The 12,179-nt window shown below is 37.9% G+C and overlaps 1 protein-coding gene across 1 annotated transcript in view; it reads right to left on the bottom strand.

Moving 5' to 3' along the window:
- Positions 1–11,744, bottom strand: part of LOC114250389 (Fanconi anemia group J protein homolog) — a 94,782-nt gene extending 83,038 nt beyond the window's left edge. Inside the window, 3 exon segments of the mRNA XM_089733880.1 lie at positions 10,714–10,825; positions 11,234–11,376; positions 11,379–11,744. Coding sequence (XP_089590006.1) covers positions 10,714–10,825; positions 11,234–11,376; positions 11,379–11,493 — 370 coding nt within the window. The 5' untranslated portion in view covers positions 11,494–11,744.
- Between the last annotated feature and the right edge of the window lie 435 nt (positions 11,745–12,179).

Here is a 12,179-nt window from a genome sequence, read left to right as displayed (position 1 = left end):
ACCAATCATTGTGAAAATAATAAAAAAATGTATACACAAACAAACAACAAATTGGAAAAATGATAAAATTTCGGTGAACGTCGGGGGTAAGAGTCACGGAACAAATGCCAAACGCCCATCACATTAATAGATTGACGTGCTTAAAACTGTAAAATTACAATTCTGTCTAATCCTTAACGTCCACCAATGCGAGGCGGCACTCTCTGTGACGAGTGTTAGACATATAGTAACAGATTTTAATTTTGGAACGCAGACTCCGGAATAGAAAGGTTTTTGCCGTTTGGATGGTTGGACGAGCTCACGACCCACTTGGTCACATGGTGTTCAGTGGTTACCAGAGCCCATAGAAGTCTATAACATAAATACTCACCTTGACGATACCTTGACCAGTACAACTCTTCAAACGAAAACGCATTACTGCTTTACCTCAGGAATAGACAGGGTGGTGGTGGTGGACCATGTCTAATCTTTCAATGACTGTCATATATCAAGAACAATATCGTTCTAAATCTTTAGGTGGATGTTCGATATATGGAATACAGCAAGCATTGCAATAGCACAATAATTGTCCTCATACGTGATAAATGATTTTGAGAAGGGTAGACTATGTACAATTACTCCATGCCGTGTTAGTTTTACAGAATATAATTTTGATAAAATTACCAATATACGTTTTTGTATGACAATAATGTCTCTCTTTCTCTCTGTCACAAATTAAAAAAAATTGATAAATATTATTTGATCTCATTTTGTAACCTTAGCTTGTAATATGCGGCCATGATTATAGATTCTATACTAAACCATTTTGGTTATTTATAAAAGCAGTTATGCTTATGCGTTTCGGTTTGGAATAGCCGTTATATAAAGGCTTTGAGACTTCGACCTCATGTCTCAAATAAAGTGGCGACATTCATGCTGTTATGTCTATAGGCCTTGACAACCCTTTTACACCCAGGTGGTTCGTGCAGTAAAAAATAGAGAACGATACTTTTTTTTTTGCCTAGATGTGTGGACGAGCTCACAACCCATCTGGTTTTAAGTGGTTACTGGAACCCCTAGACATCTACAACGTAAATGCGCCACACACCTTGAGATAGAAGTTTCTAAGGTCTCAGTATAGTTACAACGGCTGCCCCACCCTTCAAACCGAAACGCATTACTGCTTCACGGCAGAAATAGGCGGGGCGGTGGTACCTACCCGTGCGGACTCACAAGAGCTCCTACCACCAGTAATTACGCAAATTATAATTTTGCGGGTCTGATTTTTATTACACGATGTTATTCCTTCACCTTCAACATTTGTCAAGTACGTATTTCATTAGAAAAATTAGTACCCGCTTCTGGGATTCGAACACCGTTGCATCGCTACATACGAATGCACCGGACGTCCTATCCTTTAGGCCACGGCGAATTCAAATGTGTTCCTCATGGTTAAGTAGACGGCAACCTTTAAAATCGAGAAAGACTTTTGAAAAAAAAAAGACAAATAGCTTCGTTGCAATCGACTATTAGGAACGTAAACGCCGGCTTGCACGAAACGGTAAAAAACATAATTTTAATGAGTTGTAGACGACAAGAGAGGAACACGAGAAAATAATATACGGTCTAATAGGTTTTCTTTTGTGTCGAAGAATATATGTTTAAAAGCTTATATTAGCATGAAAAGGGTCAAAGGTTTTTCGAAATAAATAACGAATTGTTTTTTAGTGAATTTCACAATATATCTAAATAAATATTTATTTTTATTAAATTGATAGATGATAGACACGCGCGAGATACCTTTGCAAAGAGTCGTTCATATATAAAAATATTGGGTTAATGTCGTTGAGATGAAAGTGCCGCCGGTTTTATGAATTGTAAATTTTAGTTATTGTTTTCATTGATAGCTTTCCTCATAAAGTGCTTCTAAGAGTGCTGCTGAGATTAAATCTTTCAAGCATTTTCCCAGACGCGAGTGTATTTAACTGCATTAAATATTGTATTAGCATTTTCTTTTTCTTTTTTTTTATGTTTTATTAGAGCCATAAATAGAATTATATCGACGAATGAAAAGCTTTTTAAGAAGGTTTAAGTGACGTTTTTGTAACTTTAAAGGTAAGCCTTTTAAAGTTCTTGTTTCGAAAAAATATCATAACTAAAAACCTTCTTCAGCCCTTTGAACGGAGTAAACTTAATTGAAGTTATCCATTAAAAGCATCGTAGTATTGATACTAATATGAAACAAAACTCACCTTTAATTACAAAGATAAAATTCGCGTATTAAGAGAAATATTGCTTAAACCAAATAGTCTTTCATTTCTCGATATAATATCTAATATTTTGATATTATACAATATAAAGAAAAGAAAAAAAAATGACTGATTTTTTTTAACGATACATTTTAACTGTCACATGATCAAATGTATCTCAATTCATTTATCACGAATTTAAAGAATTTTGAATGAAAACTAGTTCGACTTAAGTAACAATGCCTACTTTTGCTTAAGACTAGTCCAGTAAAGTTGTTGATGGTATTTTTCAATTTCATTTACACAATGTATTAAATACTTAGCAAAAACACATAGCAGCAATTTATTGTTCCTGGTGGTAGGACCTCTTGTGATTCCGCACGGGTAGGTACCAACACCATGCCTATTTTGGCCGTGAAGCAGTAATGCGTTTTGGTTTCAAGGGTAGGGCAGCCGTTGTAACTATACTGAGACCTTAGAACTCATATCTCAAGGCGGGTGGCGGCATTTACGTTGTAGATGTCTTATGGGCTCCGGTAACCACTTAACACTAAATGGGCCGTGAGCTCGTCCACCCATCTGAGCAATGATTTTGCCTTCTAATGTTTGAATTACAAAGTCTTTTTTTTAAATTATATTCGAATAGTAACAAAACATATACGCACATTACACGCAATTAGCTTCGGAGATCACAAATCAAGTCTCCAGGCCGACATCAGCTGACGCGTACATAAATCGTGCCTTAGAACGGGACGCTTGCAACTCAGTAAGTAAATTTATAAAGGAAACAACATAAAATAACTATCGAACGCAACGATCGGATTGTAATCGATTCGAATTTTTATTTTTATTACGCTGTTCACGAGGCAAACGACTGTTTAAATATTCAAAATTTCCCGATCAACCCCTTTCCGTTTGTCACGGCACGTTTCTCGTGACGGACCCACCCGCAGTTCCGTTTCACGGCGTTTTTCTTTGGCCAAGATTCGCAGGTTGATTTATTAACTCTTTTTTTTTTTCTAGACAACATTCATATGTATTCGGTTCTAATACCGTATAAGTAGAAGCTTGTTTCGCATTTGCAATTAAGGTCTCGTTTGAATGACGAACAGTGATGGCGATCTTAGCGTTATATGGAACGAACAGTTTACAACATAGCACACACTGATTGGACACATTAATCGTAACCGCTAGTGTTTTAGATTAGCTGCGTTTAACTGTAATGAACAAAATATCTCATAATAATAATAATTGCATTTTAGAACAACAAAGAGAATTGATAATTTGGAGGATTTGTAAAAATAATAAACATTTTTGAAATTATTTTATCATAACCCGCAAACAGCATAACAAGGTTATTCTTTGTCAAGTTTTTTTTGTATCGATCCATTTCGGGCTCAAAGAAAACATCAACTTCAAAACACGTCGGTCCCGTGGAGACCCAAAACGATTATCGATTAATTCGTTCGGCGCTAATCGATTCGTATCGCACCCGCGTCTCCCTGACTGTACGCATCCGGAAACGTACCAACGAAGGGAACGATCATCAAATCGGCGCATATAAATTTCTATGCAAATGAGCCGGCGAAGAGCGACGTCGCGGCTATAATCGACCGGCGGCGTCGTAAATAACGTTTACGATGCGACGACATCGGCGGCAACCCTTGCCTGGCGAATTAACGCGACGCGGGAGGTACCGATCCGGAGATGATAAACTCGCATGAGACGATCGCAACGTCCGATTGCTTATAGGGTTGCTCGCTGCTCTGACTTTCTCGGCTAAGTCTTTAGCTTGTAACTTGTGTAAGTCGGATGCGATATGCAGACGAACTTAATGTTTATTCAATTTTAAGATCAACCTTCTCATTGTTTTAGCCGATCGCTAAAACAATGTGAATTTACGGAAAATAAGGCACAAATTAGAGGTTAACACTAAACATACCATAACGGGTCAAATTACCCATTTTGAACTTTTGCATTGAAAATGCACGTAGCATCTTATTGCTTTGGCACATTTGACTTCATGGCTTTTTCTTACCAATTAATCTACAGTTAAATTATACATTTATTTTTGTTTTGCTTTATTTATTTTGAGTAATACTTGTAGTATACTGTTATCTACCTGCTATGGTAGAAATAGCTACCAGTAAGTACTGGTATGATTAGTGTTAATAACAAATAGGATACATACATACTCTAGTATTCCTCCCGCCAAAATTGAAATCAAAAGTTATTTATGTGTCGTGACAAATTATTGAACGTCACGTTCGCAAAGATTTTCACACACGAATAATTAAATTACGTGACAACGACAGAGAAAGCGTCGTACGCGGTCTCAAATTCTAATGCAATTTAGTAGAAGGGTTGCCAGTAACGCGTAACGGAGGAAAAAAAACCGCCGGATAAAAGTACAGGGAGGGAAAATTCAAAGACATGTTAAAGGGCGGTGATGTGTCACGTTGCGTGCAGTTTTACAGACGTCGGGGTAATTGATGCGTTAGGGATTAAGACGGGCTTTTTTTAGTGACGTGAGGTAAATAAAAATGGATTCTGCGAATTCAACTGAGATTCGGTTTGTGGGAAATCAGTACTTTTTTTTTCTTTCCGACTTACGCTGATAGCTTTGAGAGATTATGGTGTTTCCCGAGCGCTATGACTTGTCCCTCTTGAAACGAGGCTTGCGGAGAGTATTTAATGTATTGCTGACGTCCATGAGCGACGGTGACCACTTACCATCAGGTGGGCCTGCTCGTCTGCCTACAAAGGCAATAAAAAAAATATATCGGCGTTACCGGACGTGTAGATGAGTTCACGGGGCTCAAACCTGGCGAAGTTGCTAACATTCACCTTAGCCAGAGCACTTCGCAGAATCTACCACCGGATCGGAAACGCGACGCATTAAGAAGATCCGGTGAGAAACTACATTACTTATTTCGCAACGAAGAGGCGTCTCTTTAAAAAAAAAGTCTACGGATGAGAATATTTTGCCCTATTCATTGAGCTGTTACACTTTAATATGGATTTTCTGAAGGCATATTATATTCTATAATTATGCATGTCCTCTTTGCATTTGGCAATATCTTATTAATATATTATGTAACGTAAGCCGTACATATGGCAAAATGTGTAGCTTCAGTGGTCGTACTCTTCATTGATCACAGCACGGCGCTCTCTTCGTGCGTTTATTTGCACCGTAAAATATTGGTGCGGTTTGGAAAGTAGAATAAGCTATGCGGAGATCCAAAGATAACAATTTCATAGCTCAAGAATGGAAACGTTAATTAAGTATCCTCAAAAATATTTATATTCATCAGACTATCATTTAATTGTTCGGTGTCAAGACTATAAATTAAGTCCATTTATGGAAATTCGTAAGTTTCTCAACGCTAAAGTTTTTCATTGTTTTAGTTTTAAAGTCATTCTTTCCACTGTTCTTTGACTGAGTCGTCGCGCTGCAATTTACAAATCAAATATTTACAGTTTTGTATTTTAACGATAATACGATGAAGACAAAAGTATTCGTGAACTAGCTTTTTTGTGTCTTTATTGTAAGTTTAGTTCTGTAGGGGTGCTACTTTGGTTTAATAAGGTCTAACTCGATCACTACTAGAGTGAAATACAACAGAAAATACTAGAATATAGGATAATGGATAATGGAATATTTTGATATAGCTTTGATCGATAATTTTTCATTGTTCTTCAAGTGATATTCTGATGGTGGCTCTGCCTAGAATGTGCCATGTTAAAATACATGCGATCAGTAAAAATACCATGTCATTAATATGCATTAAATTAAAAGAGTAAGGGACCATATCAATCTTAGATTTTAGGGATTAGAGCAAGCCCTGAGATCTTTAGGATCTTCAGTGTCCAAAGGATAGTATCAATTCTCATGGAACGCCAACACGAATGGTTATAGTTGTGGAGTTGCAGCCATCGATAATTATGATTATTCAATCATCCTATCAACCGGTTATTCACTTGCAGTGCTTGCAAATTTCGTAGAAATATTTTTTTCAAATATACATTAATTTATCTATCGTATTTCTGCTAATGATTTAGAATACATCCTGCAGCTTTTGAAGAAAGCTCACGACTGTATTAACAGCATTTAGTTGGTCATCACTTTTATTCAAATTAAGTAATCGTGTTCCAGTAATATGGTTGCATCTTCGAGAAGATTAAAAATAAAATCGGCAATTTTTAATGTCTATTATAATTCTGGTACCACCCATCGACTCGCTCACGATATAGATGTCAAAACGGTTGACACAAAGAAAATTGGGCGCGAAATTTTCATGGGTAAAAATAAAAGTGCACGAAGCTAGCGCGCGCTATAAAAATGCGCTTGTCACCCGCCAAAACCACATGATTTGTGGCCGAGGTTTCTCACCAAAACTTCGACTAATTGCAAAGTTGAGAATTGTTCTTTAAATTCTTCATTTTAGCTTATGATATTGTAACGTGTTTTATTCGTTTATTTCGGTATAAATGCAATTAAGGGATAGCAACGTTCTCGTCGAACGTCGAACGAAGGGCTCGACGAGTAAATTAACCCTCAGACACAGCCCATTGAGTTTCTCGCCGGATCTTCTTAGTGGGTCGCGTTTCCGATCAGGTGGTAGATTCTGTGAAGCACGACTCTTGCTAGGGTTCGTGTTAGCAACGTCGTCAGGTTTAAGCCCCGTGAGCTCACCTACTAGTTAAGGTTACGCTGATATAGCCCCTCAAGGCAGCGCAAAGTGCGCCTGTCATCCGCCAAAACCACATGATTTGTGGCCGAGGTTTCGCACCAAAACTTCGACTAATTGCAAAGTTGAGAATTGTTCTTTAAATTCTTCATTTTAGCTTATGATATTGTACTGTGTTTTATTCGTTTATTTCGGTATAAATGCAATTAAGGGACAGCAACGTTCTCGGGGTATTAAAATTTGAGAACTGCGATGACCAACCGACATTTACTCGGAGGAAGTATTGTAAGCCTCATGCGTTCTTGTTTGAAGTGTTCGACAGCCACAATACATTTACGACTTCGATCGTGTCTCAGATTAGACGATATTCCAGTTATGTCTTTTTTTATTGCTTAGATGGGGGGATGAGCTCTCAGTCCACTTGGTGTTAAGTGGTTACTGGAGCCCATAGACATCTACAACGTAAATACGCCACCCACCTTGAGACATAAGATCTAAGGTCTCAATGTAGTTACAACGGCTGCCCCACCCTTCAAATCGAAACACATTAGTGCTTCATGACAGAAATAGGCACAGGTTATCGAGTGGAGACCGCGCAGCGGAAGACGTTACGTGGGACGCCCCCTGGCTAGGCGGTGCGATGACCTCCAAGCGGTGGCCAGCAGGAGGTAGATGAGGAGAGCCGTAGACTGGGCTCAGTGGTGTGGATTGGGAGAGACCTATGTCCAGAAGTGGACGACTGTGGGCTGTTGGTGATGATGATGACTATAGTCATCGGTAGTAGCGAAAGGGTTAAATATGAAAACGTGCTGTCCGCAGCGACCAGCAAAGATATCGAAGTGGTGAGCCCACAGTTATCATACCCAATAAACCAATGTTTCCGGCACGCGACTTTTTCTATCTATATCTCAAAATAATTTATTTCGGCTTTTACAAAGTAGTTTACGTAAATTATTAAGGTCGTAATTTATCGAGTTTGCAAACGGTAGTTTCGTGAGGAGATATTTTACCGTTTAACAACTGACACAGGCTTGTTCGAGTGCATACAAGGTTCGGTGTAAAACTGCTCTCTATTACGTTACTGCTATATCGTGAATTTTCGGCGCAGACGCATAAGTGAGCAAATAGATTTTTTGAGTTAGCAAAATATAAGATTAGACTTAATCAGATTAAACTTAAGGCTTCTAAGAAGAAATGGATGGATTGTGTGAAAGACGATATGGGTAAGAGGGGAGTGAGCGAAGAAATAGTATATGATAGAAGAGTATGAAAGGAGAAAACATGTTGCGCCGACCCCATGTGACTGGGAGAAGGGCAGGATAATGATGATGAAACTTAAGACTTCTACATAGCTACGTCTCAATTTAGTTGTTGGTATTGACATGGTCCTAGCTGATATATTCGAATTTCCTCCTATTTATTTTAATTTACAGTTCACAAAATGTGAAGATTTGTCCGTGGGTAAACCATTAAGTCTTTGTTAGCTTAAAGAGTTTTATATCGTAGTAATAGATCGAATATACGTGTGAATAATGTGTTTACTGTTAAAGACAAAAATATCAGTTGCGTCGTTATACTTCAGCACAGCGCAGCGGTTGCATGCGACAAATGCATTCGGTATTGGCAAAGCGCAATTTTCGTGTTAGGCTGTTTAGCCGATGATCAGGCGACTTTATATGATTTATATGTAATGGATTGTCGGTATTTGAATACGACGCACGCGACTCTTGTATTTGATTGTTTATTTACGTAAAATATTTTATTACGTTTTGTTTCGGGTGCGAAATAAGTTTTTTTTTATTTTTTTCTAAGGTAAGACGAAGCATTACTATTAAGGCCCGGTAACCGTCCTCGTCGTATCCGTCGCGGGCGACGCAGGGCTCGACGAGCGAATTAACCCATAGATCTTCTCAGTGGGTCGCGTTTCCGATCTGTTTGTAGATTCTGTGAAGAACTGCTCTTGCTAGGGCCAGTGTTAGCAACACTCCGGTTTGGGCCCCGTGAGCTCACCTACACATTAGGGCGAAGCTGATATAACCTCTCAAGGCTATCAGCATAGGTAGGGAAAAAAAACTATTAAGGCTAAGGGTACAATCCAGGAGATAGACACAAACTGTTGAATAAAGTCATGAAACTTCGTCTTGAAAGTCTTGTTTTCAGTTTCGCCAGGCCAGTTGGCCGAGTTAGGGCTTGGCCAAGAAGGGTATGATTTGATAACAGCTGCCGGAACCCCTCCGAAGGAGATTTAATAGCTTAATGGTAGCTGCTTCACGAATGCATCTACTACCGGATCGGAGCCGCGACCCGCTGATAAGATCCGGTGAGAAACTCAGCGAGCTGACGTCATGGGCTAAATTTCAAATCGAACTCTCAAACGAGTTCGACGAGTACCATACTGGGATTATTAGGGTAGGCAGACGAATATACGGCCCACCTGATGGTGAGTGGTTACCGTCGCCCATGGACTTCAGCAATGCCAGGGGCAGAGCCAAGTCGCTGCCGACCCTTTAATACTCACCACAAGCCTTGTTTGAAGGACATGTCATAGCGCTCGGGAAACATCGTAGAGGGGAGCTCATTCCAAAGCCGGATGGTATGTGGCAAAAAATATCTCTGGAAACGCGCTGTAGATGAACTCCGTGGCTTCACGTAGTATGGATGAACTACTCCGATGGTGAGCGGTACGGTAAAAATGAGATGATGGGATCATCTCAAACAATCCTAAGAGCACGCACCATGGAAGATAAGTTACAAAATGCAGAGAGAACCGGAATCCCTCTGCAGACCCAGAGGTTCCAAACGATCTGTGATCCATATTTATGCCTCCTAGTATTAAAACTGCAGGTGACTAAGTGTTAGTGGATCGGGTGGATCCTCAATTATGTGAATTCGTCAGTCCTAGGGATAGTCAGCTAAATACTGGCTCATGGGGTCCGTGTTTGATTTCTAGTTGGTTGTTGTAGTTGGTAGTTGTAGACAGAGATGTAGATTGTACCATTCAGGTTTGGACATATTTTTTTTGTATTTGCTTTTATTATCTTTACATTTATAAATAGTTACAAACTGATTATACATAGTAGTACTAGATAACCAAGTACACAAGAAGTACTTATCAATAAAAACCTAAATCTTAATATCTATATAAAATATGGATGTGAATTTTGTTGTTTTTTATGTTAATTGATCTGGAAACCTTACCACAGGAAATGTTTCTAAATTGGATCTATTGACTGTAAATTTGTAAATGGGTAAGAAGTACCAGTTCTTATCGGTCTATAAATAAATGAAAAGGCAAATTGGATTAAATTTAAAAGTGCAATTTTTTTTATATGCACCTTTAACCTTATTCCAAATATACTGTGTGTTGAGTGATATGCCTATCATGTTGCACAGAGTACATGGTAGTGATCAGGTAGTGTATATAAGGCTATTCTGTTGAATCAGCGTTTACTTTACTGTTCACCTTGCACTCGCTGCCTAACTGACTTTAATGCATTACTAGGGCTACTTGAAATAACACCAATGGCATTGAGAGTAGGTCACAACAGTCCCAGATCAATCTGGCTGTTGAAGTATTCTACTTCTATCAAATAAAATTTTAACACAATTAATATTACTCTGTGGTAGGAGTAAAAAATATATAGTTCGGGATATTTTCAATCCAAGTAATTTAATATTTGCACCATGCCATTATGTTCTATGTTGAGGAGGGATACACAAGTGGGTCAATTATACAAAAGAACTTCATCGTAATAATTATACAATTATCGAACGAGTTTCAAATGTTCACTAACCTTTTTCTGCCTGCAGCCAAGCCAGTGTTCCGCATAGCAGTGCTAATGTTTTACCCGATCCAGTTGGACTTTCCAGCAGACAATTCTGAGCAGCTTTTATGGTCTTTATTACCTGAATCATACTAGTCACTTTAAAAAAACTCAAAAGCCTATGAGATTAGCTTAGTCTCAGACCCTTTCTGTGTCTTGAGTAGTGGCAGTGATAATTACCAAAACTTTAAGTTTTTTTTCTAAATTAAAATGTTGCCTTTCAGTAAGGAAAATTCAAATATATTTTTTAACAGTTAAAGCATGGTGCAAGTTGAAATTATACATTAGAATATATATAGCATTCAGTCTGTATTGAGCCTTCTGGAGATTTTCAAATGAGTTATCTACTGAACCGTTCCACAGACGTAAACTAAATATAGTATTCAAAACTTTATAAGTGTGAACCTTATATATGGCTGTAAGGATTAGAACTTGTTGCATTATGCTAGTGTTGAACTGCAAAAAAACAAACAATTTAACTACTTTTTACCTGATGTATCAACGCCTTCTGAGTCCCATAAGGGTTTACTGGTAGATTAACTTTCACTCCTGCTATCATAATCGTTATTTCATTTTGCTTCGGGGGCCCATCTGGTGATTTTTCTTTGGTAAATAATTTCTTTATCACTTCGCTTTTTTAGTAGATTTTACAGTTGGTTTTCCTTTAAATGGGCTATCTGATTCGTTTTCCCAGTCATTGTCTTCTAAGCTTGATGACGATGATGATAAAACCACAATAGGTGATGACATATTTTACAGTTCAAAACAAAAATAAATAAAGTACCTAGCGTATATGAATAAAATAGTGTACGCGTCAAATACTTTACGATTGCCAGCAAAATATTGTTACATTTCGAGTTTATCTTCTTAAATAATAAGTTACACTTATTGTTGTTATATTATCGAGCTAAAGTTTTTAATAATATTTAACGACGATTAAAGCCTTTTCCGATAAGTTTCAAACATTGCGCGGGGCGGGATGATCGATTAGTCATATGTCAAAAAGTTGAATGTCAACATTTTTTGACAGCGTTCATTTTGTCCAATGGGAGAGGCAAAGATATTGAAGTTGAAACTGGGTAGCTTTACAAACATAAGAATAAAGTAAGTTTTGAACGAAAGCTGAAATCGAGTACTGCCAAATAAAATCAAATTAAATAAGACGAAATCAAATAGCCTCTTAAGTGGAAAGATATATCAATATATTATGATGTTCTTAAATTCCTTCACTTTTGAAGATAGCCACGTTCAGCGTTTTATTATGATTTGTACCGACCTACTTTTACACAGATACGAAACGGTTGATAAAATAAATGCATATTGAAAGAACCCAGGTCCAGGTCTTGGTATGGTCTCATTTCATGAAAAACAACTTTGTAATTATGATTTTATATTTATTTAGTAACATTTTTTAATAGTCGGTGAGTGGCGCAACT

The sequence above is a fragment of the Bombyx mandarina genome, chromosome 16 (genome assembly GCF_030267445.1).
Source record: "Bombyx mandarina strain Sakado chromosome 16, ASM3026744v2".
Classification (NCBI taxonomy): Eukaryota; Metazoa; Arthropoda; class Insecta; order Lepidoptera; family Bombycidae; genus Bombyx; species Bombyx mandarina.
The sequence above is the reverse complement of the archived record's forward strand: the minus strand, read 5'-3'. Positions and strand labels throughout refer to the sequence as shown.